Source organism: Asterias rubens, chromosome 18 (assembly GCF_902459465.1).
Source record: "Asterias rubens chromosome 18, eAstRub1.3, whole genome shotgun sequence".
NCBI lineage: Eukaryota > Metazoa > Echinodermata > Asteroidea > Forcipulatida > Asteriidae > Asterias > Asterias rubens.
This window is the reverse complement of record NC_047079.1, coordinates 5,428,115-5,448,396: the sequence shown is the minus strand read 5'-3', so window position 1 is coordinate 5,448,396 and position 20,282 is coordinate 5,428,115. Positions and strand designations below refer to the sequence as shown.

Below are 20,282 nucleotides of genomic sequence, written 5' to 3'. Positions count from 1 at the left end.
GAAGCCTTTGAGAAACCCTCGGGTGTGAAAAGCGCTATATTATATAAAAACTGGTTATTATTATTATTACACAATACTTTTACCAGATACTTTGCCTCAACCTTTGCTCCAAACTGCTGACATCCAGCTGACCTCCAGTCACTCAGGGACTCACTCGAGTCTTCATCTTCTAGTCAAGTTCTTTGCTTCTACTGTTGACAGCGTGGTGCTTAGTTTTGGTTCAAGACGGTATAATGTCATTTTATATATATTTATAGGGACTTGTTTTGGTACTGTCTGTAGGTGAAACTGCATGTTTCGAGTCACCGCATAGGAAATGAGAACGAGCATCTTGAATCAAGACTAAGTACTACGCCAGTCACAGGTTATATACTTTACCTCCTGCTGAGAAAGTATGGAGTTAGTCTTATCTCTAGGCCTTTCTGTTTTACCATCATATTTACCTAACGGCATCCATGATGTCTTCCCCCATTCATGGACGATCTCGTCTAGTCCTCATCATTTTTTTCCTTTCACCAACTTTTTTTCATCATTTCTTTCCTGGCACCAACTTTTTTTTTCCTTATTTTTTGTTTGTTTTTTTTCCTTCACATTTTGCCCGGCTTTGTTCGCAGCATTTTTTTTGCATTTCGGTGGGACTAGCTAAGAGCTTGTGTTTTCTATAAGTTAGTATCCTTATTCGTTTGTTTGAACTTTGATCTAATTGAGCAAGTTTTACAGCAAATTGTTGTCTTTTTATTTGTTTAGTTGTACTAGAATATAAGGAGTGATATAATGCTGATATTAGGAATATGTAAATAAGCCATTTACCTGATGTAAATAACATTTTTTACTCTACTCCCAAATCAAACATTAATCATCCATTGACTTGTTAAAAAAAATATTATAATTTTTGTTTTCAAAAACATTACTATTTCTTTCCTCCAAACCTTTCTTCTCTCTCATCGTCCATCGTCCTCGGGTTTCTTATTATTGCGTTCACTTTTTTTTAAATTTTTTTTTTACGGAATTTACTTCTTTCTTTCAATATTTTTCGCACCTCTCCAGGAGTAAATAGTTTAGAATGGGTATCTGCAATTAGCCCTGTGGGCTTATAAACTGAGAGATTTGCAATTCGGGACTTAAGCTTTTAAAAAGCTCGTTTTCTCTTAAATACCCCCCCCCAACACCCACCCACCTCTTGAAATAACACTTTTATCTTTTTGGGCATGTGGTAAAGCGTAGTTGCTTATACATTATGTTATTTTATGTTCAAACACCTAATTCCTAGTTGACAAATTCTTCATTCAGATTTGATGCAATGCTGATATTAGGAATTTTTTATGTAAATATTTATTTTAGCTTGTCTAAAATTATCTATTTACATTAATATTCCTAAATCGAACATTAACCATCAAATCAGCTTAGGCCCTATGTTGTTTAAAAAATTATTGTATTATTTTGTAATTTTGTTAAGGGCTAAATTAGTTGACAAATTTCTACATATTAGGAATATTTAAATATTAATTTAAATATGTAAATTATAATTTACATAAAATAAATTATTTATTTAATACTCCTAAGTCAAGCATAGGCTAAATAATCAAAATGAATGACGAGTGGACACAGGAAAATTTAACAGCATAATTACTCAAAGTACAGATAAAAGTGCAGAATCTATTTTTGTTTTGTATATTTTTGTATTGTTTTTAGTTTTTACTTCAATTAAGAAAGAAATACTCATCATTTAAACAAAATATATTATTGGTTGGATTTTGTACGCCTTTGTAAACATTACTCTTAATTGAAATAAAAAATGTTAATAACATAATTTAATAAACATGACAACTGACGAATTGAAGTAAACAACCACGACAGAAATTTTCCAGTAAGACTAGTCTCCTAATTAAAAAGCATCATTGGCTTCGACCAATATGCCAATCAAGAAATACCAAGACAGTATGAAGTCACCATGAAAGCTCTACAAGTAAGGACAACATCAACAAGATCGAAGAGCATCTTGGGGGGAAGGGGCGGTACGAGGGGTGGGACTCTGCAAGAGAACGGGTTAGATCTTCTCTTACACTTCGAAGTCTTCGTCTTGATCTTGATCTTGAAAGGTCAACTTGCGTTATCCGACCTCCACAGTATTGGGTCTATATCAATAATCTAAGTGTTGCTTCATCTTATCTTTTTTGTGTGAAAGGTCAACAATTTTGAAAGGTCAACAATTAAGGTCAACGGTCTCTCAAAATCATCACCATTTTTGTGTGAAAGGTCGACAATTTTGAAAGGTTAACAATTAAGGTCAACTGTCTTTCAAAATCATCACCATAATGCCTAATTCCGAGAGTTTTATGTGTCAATGAATTCAAGAGAGAACATTTGTTTGTCAAAACGAATGTCCCATCAGGGATTGAGTTGAACTAAAAAGGCCTACCGTTTGTTTCCGTATTGTGCATCCATAAAAGAATTGTTTAAAATAGTTTTTGAAAAAGAACTTGCGTTTCCATAAACCTTACTCAGATTCCATTTACTTCCATTTCCAAATTTGTATTTTATTTTACAATCAATTCGAAAAAGTCCAGTGTCTTTTTTTCAAAAGGGGTGAATCGCAAAAAAGCGAAATTTAAAAGTGGAGGTCGGATACACGACAAAGTTCTCCTTACCTTGTCCTTTGGTGAACCTCCAATTAGTACGTCCACAAACCACAAATCCATAGATCTTCAACACCCATCTGATGGTCAGTGTCTAAAATAAATAAATCAATAAATAAATATTAAAGGAAATTACAGAATTGGTAAGAACAAAATCATAAAGAGCACAGATTTACATAAAACTCACACGGTCTAATGATGATGATAGTAGACAAATATCCCTTGAAATATTTCTGTCTGAAATGTCATATTTGATGAGAAATAAATTAAACTTATTTTCCAATATTTAGGTACTTTTTGTAAAGGGTGGGCTGGGCTGGAAGATACTTGCTTGAGAAGTTTATTACTTTAGGGTCAAGAAAATGCAGATGATTAAATTGAATGGTAGGTAACATTAACAGCAAAGAAATGTACATGAAAGAAACGTTCTGTATCCTGCCTGCCACTACTTGTTCATTGGATATAAAAAAAAAAAAAAAGTATTTACTGGAATGGGATACTCTTTTTTTTATATAAAATTAAGCAAAAAAGCGGTGGCAAGATACGGAAAGTTTCAAAGAAGGGGGACTTAGATACAATACTTGCGTTTAAACTACTCTTACTTAAAGTTTATTGAGTTATACCCAGTGTGTGGTGGACCGTAGAGAAACCTACGCTGTTTTTAGTGGAGGGCCAAAATCCCGGGAAAAGCCTTACCTCGACCGTCAACAAGAAGCCATTGGCTCATCGATGTGTTCGGCCTTCCTTGGTCGTGGAGTTTTCACCGCAGCAGCAATTCACCGGATCGGAGCTTCCCCCAACCCCCTAGCCCCTCTCCACTCGAAGCCACTTTCAGCTCAACACCGATGTTGAAATTTATACTAAAAGTCGAACCTATAGAACTTTGTGGCCTTGAAAAGTACGGAATGGCTCAACATTGAATTTTGTGTCGAGTAGGCCTATATGCCTACTGCAGTTTTTTAGTGAAAACTGTCCCCAGTGGCCAGTGACAAAATGCACACGGTTCTTATATTGTTTAGTTGTAGGCCTACTTCAAAACTTGGCCAAGCTTTTAGTAGAATATCACAACATAAACGTGCTATATATACAGCTATTGCAGAAATATTTCTGAATGCTCTACTGTCCTTGGTTGCGAATATCGTAAAATTTACAAAGAAAGTTCTTCAGAACACGCGACGTCCAAAATGAATGCCGAGAGATACGGCAATGGCTGTCCTGCCTCCAGCGCGACCCGTCCAGCAATGCCCAGCTAGCAGCCAGCGCGCCCAGCAGCCAATGCCATGTGGTATGTATTGACAACAAAGGCTGCTTCGTTCGAAAACGGTGCGCAGATCTTCTTATTTGCATGTAAACAGAACATTCATGAGGGCGACATTCCACAGTCACCACCTGTTTTCAGTTTCTTTCTCTTTTCTGTTTCATTTTGAGGGTTCCTATACAGATATCTTGGCCACAACGGCTGCTTCGTAAACGGTGCGCAGATCTCCTTATTTGCATTTTAACAATGAAGACTTTTAATGACATTCCAAAGTCGCCCCATGTTTTCATTTTCTTTCTCTTTTCTTGTTGTACCGTGGGTCACTTTGGAAGCTTTAGAGAGTCCATTTTACCCGAGGGTGGTTTGATGGTTTAAATTAAAAAGCACTACTCTGCAATTTTTGGTATTCTTTCTAGGGCCTATATGGTTTTAATCACCTTAGGATTTGATCTTTAAAAAAAAGAAGTTTTGTTTGGGTGTTTTTCAGGGTGGGATAAAACAAATCGGTTAAAAACGAAGAAATCTCATCAAAATGTTGTAAATTCACCAAATCTCTAAAAGGCACTGGACAGTTTTGGTAATTGTCAAAGACCAGTATTCTCATATGGTATATCCCACCATATGCCTAATCTGTGAAACAAATCTGTGAAAATTACGACTCAATTGGTAATCGAATAATTAAAGAGAAAAACGCCCCTGCACAATTAATTTGTGTGCTTTTAGCAGGTGCTATATGAAAAAAGGCGTCAGGCCTGAAGCCTTTTAATATTCGAGTGAGAAAGTATCTCTTTCTCAAAAAAACTGTGTTACTTCAGAGGGAGCCGTTTCTCATCATTTTGTACTATCAACAGCTCTCCATTGCTCATTACCAAGTAACGAGCTTAAGTTTGAATAATTACCAATAGTGTCCAATGCCTTTGGTTACACAAGGTGGTTTGATGTTTCTTTGAGGATGCTTTGAAGACTATATAGTTCAGATACCTGGCCATAATGTAGACTTGATGACAAGTCGTTAGGCGCTGCCTAGTTACAAACACCCCCTGTAGCCACACTGCGCTTAACAGTTACCGACTTGATTACAAGACTAGGCCTTATGTGGATTAGGGCGGTTTATCTTGTCAATGAAATCACGGTCTCTAAAAACATAACCACAATTGATTAACTGGATATAATTTGGTTTATTTGGCATTAATACTCACATAATTCTAGATTATTGTGGTCTAAAAATGTTTGCCATTATTTGCAAGAGATTCAAGTGAGATGACTGTATTATACTTAACATCTACAAAACATTGACGGAAGAATGTTCCACTCTAACAACACGATTATTTATAAGGATATAGACATTGAACATGCTGCCACTACCTTCAGCTAGTACCCAATATACAACAGCAGTCATGAATACTGTTTCTCCTTGTACCGAATGGTGTCCTGACTACAGTCAACCCTTGAGCACCGCTATAGACCTTTCTTTTGCAACGTCACAGCCCGAGTTTTTGCCAACCCAGATGGGAAAACTATGGAAAGCCGTAAGTGCAAATTAAGAAAAGATCGCTATTTTTTGTAACAATGTAACAAAATTTGTTGATTTTGTTAAAAACAAAACAAATAATTATGAGAGGTATTTTATTTAATTGAAAGTTTGCAGAAAATGCTGAATTTGGTTAAAACATCTGTTTTTAAGATTTAGTGTTTTGCTAACATTCGGCCGACCATGCCAACCAAGGCGGTTTGTTTATCAACAAAAGAAAGGTCTATAAAGAGGTTGAGCTTAGTCTTGTATTTCTGATTTGTGTTTCTTTCTTTTGTTGTCCTCTTATAACAACATTCCTGATATAAAGTAGACACTCGTTATAAAATTACGTTTCTGCTTATCAAGCATTCATTCTGGAAGTCCCAAATCTCATTTCTGCTTTGTGTTTCTTTGTTTTGCTGTCCTCTTTTAAAGACACTGGACACTATATTGGTAATTGTCAGAGATCAGTCTTCTCACTTGGTGTATCTCAACATATGCATAAAATAACAAACTTGTGAAAATTTGGTTGGTTGTCGAAGTTGCGAGACAATAATGAAAGAAACAACACCATTGTCACACGAAGTTGTGTGCTCTCAGATGCTTGATTTCGAGACCTCAAATTCTAAATCTGAGGTCTCAAAATCAAATTCGTAAAAAATTACTTCTCTCTCGAAAACTAGGTTAACTCAGAGGTAGCCATTTCTCACAATGTTTTAAACTATCAACAGCTCCCATTACTCGTCACCAAGAAAGGTTTTATGCTAATAATTATTTTGAGCAATTACCAATAGTGTCCACTGCCTTTAACATGAACTGAATCCCAAATTTAACAACGCTCCCGTAATGTAGACCCGGCCCTTGTTTAAAGCGAAAATTTAAATACAAAATGTCCATTGATTTGATTAAAAACCTGACAATCCCATACCCTTAAAGGAACACGTTGCCCTGGATCAGACGAGTTGGTCTATAAAAAGCGATTGTAACAATTTTTTTAATAAAATGCATATGGTTGGAAAGATGTTTTAAAGGTATACAATGATCCACACACATTTGCCTCGAAATTGCGTGGTTTTCCTTTTACTGTGCGAACTAACACGGTCGGCCATTTATGGGAGTCCAAAAATTTGACTCCCGTAAAATAATGGCCGAACGTGTTAGTCGACGAGGACAAAGGAAAACCGTGCAATTTCGATGCCTGTTTGTGTGGACCAATGTATTCTACTTTTACAATATCTTTCTAATCATATGCATTTTATAACAAACGGTTATAAACGCTTTTTAAAGACCAACTCGACCGATCCAAGGCAACAACGGGTGCCTTTAAAAAGTGTTTTGAAAATTATCACATTTTTAGATGATCCCTCAGAAGAGTTTGAAAAAATGTATATCTTTTCATTTTACAAGCTTATGTTTCCAGTTATCTCAAATTATTATTAATATATAGGATTTAAAGGCAGTGGACACTATTGGTAATTACTCCAAATAATTATTAGCATAAAACCTTACTTGGCGATGATTAATGGGGAGAGGTTGGTGGTATAAAACATTGTGAGAATTGGCTCCCTCTGAAGTGACGCAGTTTTCGAGAAAGAAGTAATTTTCCACGAATTTGATTTCGAGACCTCAGATTTAGAATTTGAGGTCTCGAAATCAACCATCTAAACGCACACAACTTTGTGTGACAAGGGTGTTTTTTCTTTCATTATTATCTCACAACTTCGACGACCATTGAGCTCAAATTTTCACAGATTTGTTATTTTATGCATATGTTGAGATACACCAAGTGAGAACACTGGCCTTTGACAATTACCAATAGTGTCCACTGCCTTTAAGGCATTATTATTATTACCAGGTTAAGTTAATAAAACCATTTCTACAAAAGAAAAAACCCCAAGACATTATCCTTTTATTTTAACTCAATTTGAGTCGATAGTTAATACAAGCAGCTTGAAAACCACACTGGACCACTGGTCCGTTTCATACTTGTATGACATTGTTTTACTGATTACTCAAAAACTACAGCACCTCAGAAAGTAATATTTAAAAGGTCAGATTTTTACCATCATTTTCTTCAAACCGTGTAAGTTTAATGTAAATCTATGGACATTGTGTTTTGTGTTACAAAAAGTACTTGAGTTACATGAGCTGTGATCTAGCAGACAATTTTCTTGAGTTTCTAGCCCCTTGGACTCACAGTTACATAGTCATTGTTAAAAAATGTTAATTAATAGCTATTTATTTGAAACTTAATAACAGATACAGGCCCTAAATCTAAAACGTTATACCTGAATTATATTAAACTCTACATCTACTTACATCTGTACAGTTATGCTTTGCATCAGTTTACCATAAAAAGTCCATACAAGTTCAACATTAACACGACAAAAACATAATAACTTCTTCTAAAAGTGCCTTATAAAAATTAGTTATAAATTGTTACATATGATTAAGTAGTTTCACATGTCGTTTTGACCCAAGGATAACAGCAAAAAGCACTCTATAAATTCCGTGTCAAAGGTGGTTTAAATATGGTTTATGTTAATATTAGTATCAGTAAATTAAAGGCAGTGGACACTATTGGTAATTACTCAAAATAATTATGACCAAAAAACCTTTCTTGGTAACGAGTAATGGGGAGCGGTTAATAGTATAAAGCATTGTGAGAAACGGCTCCCTCTGAAGTGACATAGTTTTTCGAGAAAGTAATTTTTCACGAATCGAGCTCAAATTTTCACTGGTTTGTTATTTTATGCATAAGTTGAGATACAGCAAGTGAGAAGACTGGTCTTTGACAATTACCAACAGTGTCCAGTGTCTTTAAACACAAAGTCCACAGATTGACATTAAACTTACACGGTTTGAAGATAATGTCGGTAGAAAGCTTTCCTTAAAATAATACTTGCTGAGGTGCTGTTGTTTTTGTCAAATGAGTAAAACCATGTCACGATATTATAACTGGTAAACACGTTTTACATGCTAAGATAATTTTCGTCCGACCGAGACAAAAACTAGTTTTGTGACTTGTTTTAATCAATTGTTACAAACTATAGCACGTCAGCAAGTCACATTTTAAGGGAAGCTTTCTACCACCATTATCACCAAACACTGAAGTTTGATGTAAATCTGTGTACACTATTTTTTTTTTACAAAAGTACCCAATCCCTTTAAAGCCAAAGAAGAATCTTGTTTTTAGAACCGTTCAATCGTTTTAATCCCATAAACAAATGTAGACATGTACAGTACAATCAAACCTGTTTAAGGTTATTTGAAAAGCTGGTAGCATATATGTAGATATCACTGAATATCTGGAGCAGTTATGTCCACGAAAGAAGAACAATACAAAATTGAAAAAAAAAACATTCTGCGAAAATGTTTCATACTGAAATGTTTCTCAGATTGAAACGTTTTGGAATCCCTCTCTCTTAAACCACATTCCTTATAGACAGTGGATACTATTTGTAATTTTCAAAGATCAGTCTTCTCACTTGGTGTATCCCAACATCAACAAAAAATAACAAACCTGTGAAAATTTGAGCTAAATTAGTCATCGAAGTTGCGAGAAAATTGTGAGAGAAAAAAAACCCTTGTCACACGAAGTTGTGTGTTTTCAGATAGGAATAAAAGACTTCTGGCTAGAAGTCTTTTTTTATTTTAGTGAGAAATTACCTCTCTCAAAATCTATGCTACTTCAGAGTGAGCCGTTTGTCACAATGTTTTATATTATCAACAGCTCTCCAATGCTTGTTACCAAGTCAGTTTTTAAGTTAATATTTGTTTTGAGTAATTACCAAACGTATACCTTCCCTTTAAAATGGAATAATTTCTCAGCATGTTATACCTTATCAACAGCTACAATGCTTCTTATATCAAGTAAGTTTTGATGGATAATAGTTGTTATAAGTAATTACCAAAAGTATAACCTCCCTTTGTACATGTATACGTATATTAATTTACTGTTAATCTACTATTTTACATTATTCAACTTGAAAAATTTTTAATAAATAAACAAAAAAAATGGCAATCTTGAGTTATAAACGTGATCCACTCATTTCCGAGTGAAGAAAACCAAGTGAAACTCTGAATCTCATTTTTTACTTTAAGTTTCTATGTTTTGCTGCCTCCAATGTTAATACCTTTCAGCTATAAAGACTGCGCATAAGCCAGAAGCGTAGCCAAACATATGATTATACTTTATCATTCAAAATTACAAGTAGGTACCAATGAATGGTCAGCCAGTAGGAGGGTTAAATGTGTACCATTTCATATAACCGGTAGGTACATGAACATGTATAGTGTTTCTATCATTTAAGACTGCAGCGAATGATATTGAATGGTCAGACAGTAGGAGGGTCGACTGTTTGCTACAATGTACTGTACATGCATTCACCATACGATTGCAAACTGGCATTATAGTTTGTCTACCATTCCAAACAGAGGATGACATTTCAATGATAATTATGTAGGTCTGGAAATGTATTACTGTCCACCAACAGATGATCTATTCATCCTCTGTGCAGATTTCTATTTTGATTTTTTTTAGGGGATCAAACGAGACATCATCTTGACTACTTTGGGCAGTATCCACATCTGCGTCTTTGTCTTCGTTCTCATCAACTATCGTGCTCTGATCCGACTCAGTTATATTTGGCTCGTCGGGGTACATCCCAAGACTTGTTGGGTACATCTTCATACCCGAATTTGAAAAGTCCATTGGCTGGTGGGTGAAATGGTTGCCGTACATAATCGGGTTCTCTCCTCCGACACCGCCAAGGAGAGCCTGAGATGTAGCGAGTGGGTTCTCGAAACCTGTACTTGATTCCGTTTCGGAGGGTAATGCGCCGCAGATGTCAGCGATGGTTGAAGACACTTCCAGTGGAAGCACGTCTTTCTCCAAATGAACCATCACATGTTTCTTCAAGGAGCGTAGAAACTTGAAGGTCTTACCGCAGGCAGGACACGGGTAGGCGGGGTCATCAGAATGGACGCGTTGATGTCTGCGGAGGGCGCTTCGATTCTTGAAACACTTCTGGCAGCGCGGGCATGCAAACGGCCTCTCCTGGCTGTGTGTTTTCATATGAGTCTCCAGCTGATCTTTGAAGTTAAACTTCTTGCTGCAGACTTCGCACTCAAAATCCCTCAGGTTCTCATGGTCCTTCATGTGGCGCTTCAACCGGCACGCTTCAGTGTAACTCTTATCGCACTGGTTGCATTTGTGAGGGCGCTCTGCCAGATGAATACTTTGATGGATCCTCAAGCGGTAGCGATCGACGAAATCCCGACCGCAGATATCGCAGATGTGAGGTCGTAGTCCCAAATGCCAGCGCTCGTGTTTCCGCAGTGCCGACAATTGCTTGAAGGCTTTCTCACACTGCAGACATTTGTATGCGCGTTCGTCACTGTGTGAGCGGCGGTGCTTTTTCAGGGCGTCGCTCACCCTGAAAGTTTTGTCACACTGCTCACATTTGAAAGGTCGCACTCCTGTATGGATTCGCATGTGACACTTCAGTGTGTTCCTTTCCTTAAAGCTCTTCCCGCACACCGTACAAGGGTAAGGTCGCTCGTCAGAGTGTGTTCTCATATGACTTTCTAATCCTTTCTTGCTGGAGTACGCCTTGTCGCACTCGTCACATTTGAAGGGAAGCTCTCCAGTATGCACCCGCTCGTGAATTTTCCGCTTGACATTCCGCGGGAACACCCTGTCACAATATCGGCAAGGAAATGGCTTCTCAACCCTCTTGAAGACAGGTTTGATCCCCGTGTGTTCAGTTTCGTGTCTCCCGAGTGCCTGCGTTGTCCTGAATTTCAGAGGGCAATACTGGCAGCCGAAGTTACCGACAAAATGCTTCTGAACGTGGGTCGTCAGAGTGGACTTCTGTTTGTAGCTCTTCTTGCAGTATTGACACTGGAAGGGTCGCTCGTCTGTATGGGTCTTCATATGTCTGAGTAAATCGCGACGCAGAGAATACATTTTGTCGCAACCTGGACAGGGAAGATTCTTTTCGGTGGTATGTTTCTTCATGTGGGTGGTCATAGCATTGCGAACTTTGAACCTCTTGTTACAGTGCTCACATTTGAACGGGCGCTCCGTGTTATGACACTGCTGCTTATGCCGGGTTCGCATGTAGCTCGTCGTGAAGCCTTTGGAGCACACGTCGCACTGGAAGGGACGCTCACCGGTGTGGCCACGCTCGTGGACGACACGTGCAGAGCTGGAGCCTAATACCTTACCGCAGTAGTGGCAAGTATGATTTAAATGAGATCGTTCGTGCGTTCTCATCGTGTGGATTTCCTTGAAGGTCCTGCTGCATACGGAGCAGGCGTGCCCTTTGGTCGACCTCTGGTCTGCTGGGAAGCCGCCCTCTTTGTAATCTTCGACTTTAATCACCGCAGTGTTCCTCTTTGGCTGATGATATCGCTTAGCGTGAACTCTCTTATGTCTGATGAAGTGATGTAGCTCCTTCAGTCTCCATCCACAATAAATGCAGAAAAACCGCCGGTGCGGAAAGCGCTTCTGCAGCCTCCGTTTTAACACTTTACACTTCTTCTTCTTGGCAGTTGATTCTAGGAATTTCCTACCGCGTGAAGGTTTTCCATTTAGATCTTGAACGCCGGAAATGTCAGACACGTCTGAGGTAAAGGCAGCTTGATGTCTATTTAGCTCTGAGCCTTCACTAGTTTCTGTCTTCAAAGAAGTAAAATAAAGACTTGACGAGGCATCTGAAAGCGAGGATGGCTGTTTGTCGTAATGATTACCTGGCTGGTAAAAACTTTGACCTCTTCCAGAAGTTTGAGCTGACTCAATTGTATTACGAGCTGCCATCAACAACCCGCGCGCTATGCCTGAGTGCAGATTAAAGTTGCTGACTGCAGTCATGGCAGTGTCGTCGGGCTTCCGTGGGAACATCTGTAAATGTCCGGAGCTGTGTCCAGAAAAGTTTGGGTCACTGTCGGACTGAGTTTGAAGGTCTGTGTAGAAATCATCCTTATGCTGCTGGACTTTTCCACTTTTCCTTCGTTTGGACTGGTTATTGTCCTTTCTGGAATCACTGGATGATGTTTGGTCTTGTGTCGCACCAAAATTCAACATGTTGGCAATGTTGGAGATCTGGCTGGACTCTCCTTTAACCCTCTTCCTCAGCAGTTCGATCTTGCTGTTGAGGGCCTGTCGCTTTGTGGCGGCAGTGTTGGGAGAGATGGCTGTCTTCTGGCGAGGAGCTGGTTTCTGTAGAGTTGTTGGTTTGTGGATGTGGCTCACAGCTGGAAGGGTGTGGCTGAGCTGTTGGAGTCCGCAAACACCGCAGCTACTGGGTTGACCTGAAAGGATATGAAAGATAATGAGTTCCAGAGCACCAAGGGGTGTTGAGCCAGAGTGGTTTAGTGTACCGGGTTCACACTCTGGTGTTGTCAGACTGTGGGTTCTGGTCCACGTCTTGGCACTTGTGTCTTTTGAACCAATAATATAAATGAGATCATCTTTTCTTAGTAACTTGGAGCATGTTTACCTTTGATTTGGTTTTACATTCTGAAATAATGGTCTAATAAAAACATTTTTGGGGCAGTGACATTTTGAGCTACAAGTGCTGCAAACCTGCAGTTTTTTGCTAAAAATCTTAGCCCTTCCGTTACGGTCTTTAATCAGTGACTGTATTTTCTTAAGCATGTTCGCCTAAAACAAGGCTACAAGCCACCATGGACCTTTATCACGGTGTGGTCATCTCGACTTTACTCCATTCCAACTCATAGTAACCAAACTGAGGCTGGATGAAATATTAGTCTGGCGCCATGCGCAATGAATGTTACCATTCATTACTGTTATTGGAAACAGGGAACATGACCAAGATGGTGACAGCGTGATAAAGGTCTATTGGTAAGGGGCTAAAAGAAGATTGTGAAGATAAGAACAAGCAGTAGGTCTGGGCCCAATTTCATGTAAGCAAAGAAGTAAGGGCTTGTGGAAGCAGGGAATTCAGCGCTCACCTCTATTGCGTATTTCATGGGTTAGCGGGGAATTTTGACTTGTGCGCGTGCATATTCCACATTTCTATGCATTCTGTGCTTACACAGCTAGCGCAGAAACTCAACGCTTGCCGTGCAAGCGGAGAACGGTGATCGTAAGCGCAGAATTTGGCGGTAAGCAGAGCCATAAACTTAGGCCCTGGTTTCATGTACTTACTCTGTAGTCCGTCCACGTCCAGGCTGTGCTCGAGCTTGACATGTTTCAGGCAGACTGTGAGCTGTTGGCCAGGATCGATCGGAAGGAAGCTCTGGTAAAAGATACAGCCGTGACGTTCATAGGCCAGAAGATTCACGCCGGGTCCAGGGTCCTGAGAGGTCTTGACGTGAGTCATCCAGTTTGAGACGTCGCTGTCGCTACCGTCAATGTAATGGCAAGGTTTACCATAACAGTGGATCTGTGGGAAAGTAAAGATATTGAAATGATTAAGTTTATTTACCTAAAACCCTTAACACTCTATGACACTCGGAGGTAAGTTTACCAAACACATCAACTTAATGTCGCTACCATCAATGTAAATGGCAAGGTTAACCCCATAACAGTGGATCTGTGGGAAAGTAAAGATACTGAAATTATCAATATTATTTCCCTTTACCCAACACTTTTCCCTTAAACCTTAAAGGTTTACATTGATACCCTTAACTTCCCATAACATTTAGATGCAAGTTTACCAGACAATTCAACTAATTGGGATGAATCTTTGAACAATTTTGTTCAGAACTTTCCAAGTAACAAACTATGTATGCATTTATCACATAACCTCCAATAGCAGGCTAGCATAGTTTGTCTTTAAGACACATCCAAAATCACAGTGGAAGGTATTGAATGGTCAAACAGTAGGAGGGTTGACTGTGAACTGTTTAGATGCATCCACTTCAATATGTCATACAAAGGTTAGTTATAAAGAGTTCTTATATGCCTCTCTTAATATTTATGCATGAGGTACGTCACAATGCTAACTCAAGATGAGGCGATGGGCGCAGCCACTGCAAGTGATGGGGGAAGTGCGCCCATAGCCTCATTTTGGGTAAGAATTATGTCGACATGCATAAGTATTAAGAGAGGCGTATAAAGCGCACATATCCTAGACATCAGACAACACATGATGAAAACGCTAAAAGAAGAATTACAAACAAAAAAATGAGCCCTGAACAGTTCAGTCTTCAACATTGAGACTTTTGTTGGATGCGCTGCAGTGTTATTATGATTACTATTCAACAGTTTCTTGACTTTCATGAGTGAGTCAATCTGACAGACTTCTGGAGGCAGTTTGTTCTAGTGCTGGGCGAATAGTGAAATTTTGATATTCGGATACCGCTGGCCAACTATCCGAAATTAACCGGATATTCAAATAGTTTTTTTTGCCCCTAAAGGGCGCTATTAAAAAAACAAAAAAAACAGTGCCACTCGGTTCATTCATAAAACTAACCGGATCTAATTTAAAGATGGCGATTTGCCTTTTCTTTTGATCGTGATTGACTCTACGTGAAGGAAAACTTTCGTAATCTTTGAACAAATTACCTCAGAAATGTCATTGTTTTAACTCTTCACGGAGGTGAGCATAGTTAAATACTTAATTTATGCTGTTTTATGCTGTCTTAATAGAAGTTTCATAAGGATTCAGAAAAAACATTCCTATCAGTTGTCGCCCGACGACCGCGGATATTCGGATATTAAAAGAATATCCGGTTACTTAGTTGTAATTACAGAACTATCCGGTTTATAAATAGGTATTCGCGCCCTATGCAGATATCCGGTTAAGAAAAAAAAGTCATTCGCGGTTACGGATAGAAAAACCTATTCGCCATTAACCGTATATTCGAATAATTCGCCCAGGCCTAGTTTGTTCCAGGTTGGCATAGTTTATGTATGATTCAGAACCACAGTGGATGATATTGAACAGTAAGACAGTAGGAGGGTTAAATGTGTATTGTGTACCGTATCGATGCATTCACCACATGCCGTGTTAAGTGTAGTTTTATCTATGATTCAAAACCACTGGATGATTTTGCGTGGTCAAACAGTAGGAGGGTTGACTTAATTTGCCAGGCCCCGGAAAAAGTTGAGTGATCAATGTGGTACACTAAAATGGACACAAAATATCCTTTAAAATCTTTCAAAAGTCAACAAATCATCCACTATGCAGTAGCCTGTACATTTTTTTTTCACAAGACGCAAAAAAAGCACCAAGTAGAAAGTGCTTCTCACACATTGTCACAGATCAGTGTATAAAAAGTGTTAAAAAAAATAAAATAGTAGACTTTATCCCAAATGCAACACATCAATTAAATCACCCACTTGTCATTAGCGCAATGAGCGTCAAAACTTGACAGATATACCGGTATGTTACAAAAGTTCTTATTATTGTTAGGAATTCATTACCTCCCACATCTCGCTACTCTTAACTCCGCCCTCAGACGGGAGAACAACAGTCCCCTCGTAGGGACCAAACCACACCCCCGACTGGAACCTCTTGGTAGCAAAGACGCCTTTCTTCATTGCAGCCTTTGGCTGCCCCGCCTCACTCTCCATCCACACCGAGAACCTCAGACCGCCTGGAAGTGTCTGAAGGGTGCGGTCCTTCATCGGTTTTGGGGTGGGGTTGTCTGGGATGAGTAGACCACACCCGTCTTGAGGATGAGCTGGGGTAGAGTCCATTTTGGATGCAGGGTCTCAACACAGACGTGATCTAGAAACTGTTCAAAATCAAAAGAAGGAAAACAACACTGACTAAACTAACACTGATTTGTACTTGTAGGCACAGAAATTTAATGTAGCACAGAAACCATTTTGCAGAAACCTTTGGAGAGAGTAATAGCTGTCTCACTGGACCACAAGATTTGAGTCTGTTTGACCTTAGTTTGACCATCTTCCACTCAACCCATCAAATACATACATCATTATACTGTTCTGCAACAGAGCAATTATAAATTGCCTTTTCTTTTTGACAAGATCAAAGCGCTGTATTGACCCATTTCACCTGACGTCATCAGCAAAAAAACCTTGAATGCGCCATACATGTACATGTACTTGTGGACATTTCACTGTGCGTTTTTATATTAACCCTATGCTGCACGCTATACAGTGGAAGTGTGCATTTGAGGCGACGCGGCGTTACTACACGTAAACCTAACTGCCCACCAACATGGTGAGCGTGGCATTGGTCGCCACGTGTGATACGCATGCAAGGGGTCAATACAGTAATTTGAGTAAACCAGATGGCAGATGGGGCAGTTTGCTATGCGGTGTATGTTGTCATGCACGACTCGTGCACGCATCGCCTATATCTTCGTGTGGGCTCAACAGCGCCCTCTCTTGATATTTTGCTATTCGCGATGATAAATCTTATGGAACAATGGTCATGTTCCCCATTGGTTTAATACCTTTTTCGTTTAAATTATCTTTCTTGTAGAAATAGAACACACTCTAGTCTCTAGTCGGTCACAACTCGGTCACTTTGTTGTGACCGCTGTGAGTGTGACAATACAATTGTGAGATGATGAGGTTGGCCCTCCAAAAAATAAAAATCATCCCCCTTATTTGCCAGTTGCCTATTCAAGTTGTAAAAAGGGTCACCAGCCGGCAGCCCGGACACCAACCCCGGTACATTCATTCAGACAGACCGGTCTCCGATGAGGGGTCAGTGCTGAGCATGCTGAATGCTTTCCTGATCCTCCGCTAGGCGTAGTGTGTGTGAAAAGAAATGGAAGAATACTGACCGAAGACTAACCCGAAGACCTGGCCCTGGGGGCATGACGCTACGAGTAGTTTTATCGGGCCAATTTCCAGCCTAAACCTTGATTTTTACGATGCCAACAAACTATACAATAATGCATTATTACTCTAAACAACTTACCTACAAGTAGTCTTACGATTTTGACGGCGTTTAATATGTCAAATCTTCGTGTCTAGTCGACCGCCAGCGTCCAGCCACACCGGGTCATTAGACAAAATACATGGGACAACGTCAACAAAAGACGCACTTTACGCCTTTATGATGATACAGAAACAGAGGGTCACATTTAGTCGGTTGCACTGCCGACTCAAGAGTGTGGCAGGTTTAGTTCGTATAAGTCTAGGTACCATTGGGAAAGGCTACAAAAAAAACATATACTTTTTTTCTTATGATGGCTAAGGGTAATTTGTTAACATGTATTTTAATGTTCAAACGCCCTCTGTTGTTGCAAGTGTGTAGTTAGTTATCTCTCGACCGGATAGATTTATTTGCGCCTGATAAGAAGGCCCGGTATTTAGAGAGTCAATTGTAATCAGTTCAATTCTGATTTTAACCAATAATTGCTAAGTTGGGTTTCAAACTTTTTAACCTCTGCTGACCAATCAGTGTCCACAGTAGAGAACTGTGTTTATTCAGTGCTCAGTTGTGTTTGGCCAATCACTGTTCACTTTTTTTTTTACATTGTCCACATTTTAGTTCTGTTAGACCAATCTAAAATATAGTTTTCTTTGACCAATCGGTGTCCAGAGTGTACTTCTGTTTGACCAATCAGTGTTCAGTTGGGTTGTTTGACCAAATAAAGAGTCCTCATTATAAATTTTTGGGTTTGCTTTTGACCACTAAGTGTTCAGTAGGATTCTATATGGCCAATCAGTGTTCAGTTGGGATGGTTAAAATCAGCAGAACACGCTAAAAAGCTTTTAAGAAAAAAACACACACTGGGTGCAGAACTCTGTAAAATTCATGCTTTAAAGCATGATTTAATGAACAATACAAATTTGAAAAGACAATTAAACTAGATTTAATGTACAAGTACTACAAACATGCACATCTCCCAAGATGTAAACATATCAACAATTAACAAAACTAAATGAAAGGGCTTTTTAAACCAAGTGTAAAATAGACCATGTAACCTCCTTGCTCGAAATACAAATAAGAGTGAGCGCTGGTACATTGCACTCGGGTCAATGGAAAAATTTCACGCTCTGCAATAATTTCCACATAAATTACATTGAGTTCTTAAAGTAATAGCTGTACGAACAAGTTTAGAGATGTCAGGTGCCTCCCTTCTTCATATCAAAAGTAAACAAAAACCAGACAGTGCAACATCCATGAAAAATAATGAGTTTGTTTGCATCCATTGAGGTGTGTACACAAGCAGTGCCAGCAAGAATTCCAAGCCCGTGGCTCTGTTTTAAACATCTGAAGTCGAATGTTACATGGTCTCTTTTTGGTCCAATTATTCTTGTATACTTAAAGAGTACTGTATTAACTTCATGTACAGTATATTTTGTGGACTAAAGGCACTGGACACTTTCGGCAAGCAATGGAGAGCTGTTGATAGTATAAAACATTGTGAGAAACGGCTCCCTCTGAAGTAAGTAGTTCTTGAGAAAGAAGTAATTTCTCACTAAAATATTTGAATTGAATTCGAGATCTCAGCTGAGGTCTCGAATTCAAGCATCTGAAGCACACACTTTGTGCGACAAAAGTGTTCCCCCTCCCCCATTATTATCTCGCAACTTTGATGACCAATTGAGTTCAAATTTTCACAGGTTTCTTATTTTATGCATATGTTGAGATACACCAAATGAGAAGACTGGTCTTTGACAATTACCAAAGGTGTTCAGTGCCTTTAAGAAACAAGTAAATTTTGTCTTATCGTATCTATATAGTTAAATAAATGATTAAAGCATCCAACACCAATCAATATCCAATTCAAAAATCTGATTTTGAAGAAGGGCCTAAGTATTAATTGTTCTCTAAAGCCATTGGACACTTTCGGAACAGAAAACAAATTAAAAGTTCCAAATTTACAAATAGTTTACAGAAGGTTTTACAGAAAACTTTAACTTTCACAAATCTAAATATCTCTAAAAATGTATTTAAAGCATCCATCATTATACTGCTTTGATAGAGCAGTTTCACTCCAATCTGTTTCTGTACAGAAAAAAACCCTCAAAATATAACCGAACAATCATTTGAAATTTAAATTAGAATCTTAAACAATATGAGTACTTGCAAATGTATGTACAATAGAAGGCAATATCTCTTTATACAAACACATGTGCGGGTAACATTTCATTTTTAAAATCTGAACAATCTCGTCAAATTTTAATCCTAAAAACACCCCCCAAAAAACAACAATTTCCAATCACCCTAAGGACGGTTTCTGCTTAGTGCAAAAGCGATTAGCAAATGAAACTCAACATCAACCTTCGCCTAATTTCAAAATGATGCTTACCGTACAACTATAAGCGTTTCAGCCCTACAGAGCACATGCTTTTATAGAGCGCCATCGTAACTACCCAAATTCAGAGATAAGCATTAGCATGAAATTGGGCTATGGAATTTCATCTTTAAGCCTAAGGAACATTTTTAAAAGGGCACCAAGGCTAAGATCAGGGTCCAATTTCATAGAGTCAAACTTAAGCAGAAAATATTGCTAAAAATTTTCTGCTAAGCAGAAATGAGCAGGATGCCAGTCACAAATTTTACATGTGACATGGTAGTTTGGCTGGTAACCCAACTCTGGTAGGCATGATTTTGTTGTGCTTAGCTTTTTGTTTTGTTTAAGCAGCTCTATGAAATTGGGCCGTGGGGCAAACAGAGTCCACGGTCTGTGTATACTTCCAGGTCTGTTTTCAATGAGGCACGAGTGCCCTCATGGCTAAAAAATTGACCCCACCAAAATGTGGCCAAGCTCATGAATTCCGCACTTCCCGAAGGTGTTTTTCTTCATGCCGGGGCCAAATTTCATAGAGCTGCTTACAGTAAGCAATTTTGCGTGTTTACTGTAGGAGAAAAATTTGCTAAAGCCTTCGCGTATTTCACAGGTTAGCAGACAAATTGGGTGGCCATATTGCTAGTTAACCGTGGATTTGCATTGTGACGTCATTCAT

The 20,282-nt window shown here is 38.8% G+C and overlaps 1 protein-coding gene across 1 annotated transcript; it reads right to left on the bottom strand.

Moving 5' to 3' along the window:
• Positions 1-9,148: 9,148 nt before the first annotated feature.
• Positions 9,149-17,377, bottom strand: LOC117302563 (zinc finger protein 665-like). Its single transcript, XM_033786539.1, has 4 exons — positions 17,281-17,377; positions 15,807-16,120; positions 13,584-13,821; positions 9,149-12,724 (listed from the first exon to the last, which is right to left on the bottom strand). The coding sequence occupies exons 2-4, from the start codon at positions 16,080-16,082 to the stop codon at positions 9,909-9,911; spliced, it is 3,330 nt and encodes a 1,109-aa protein (XP_033642430.1). The 5' UTR covers positions 16,083-16,120; positions 17,281-17,377; the 3' UTR covers positions 9,149-9,908.
• Positions 17,378-20,282: the final 2,905 nt, after the last annotated feature.

Excerpts from the sequence above, each read along its gene's own strand:
- LOC117302563 (XM_033786539.1), bottom strand. The coding sequence starts at position 16,082 with ATGGACTCTACCCCAGCTCATCCTCAAGACGGGTGTGGTCTACTCATC. Across the intron at positions 13,822-15,806 it reads AGAGTAGCGAGATGTGGGAG|ATCCACTGTTATGGTAAACC; the intron begins GTAATGAATTCC and ends ACTTTCCCACAG. Across the intron at positions 12,725-13,583 it reads GGACGTGGACGGACTACAGA|GTCAACCCAGTAGCTGCGGT; the intron begins GTAAGTACATGA and ends ATATCCTTTCAG.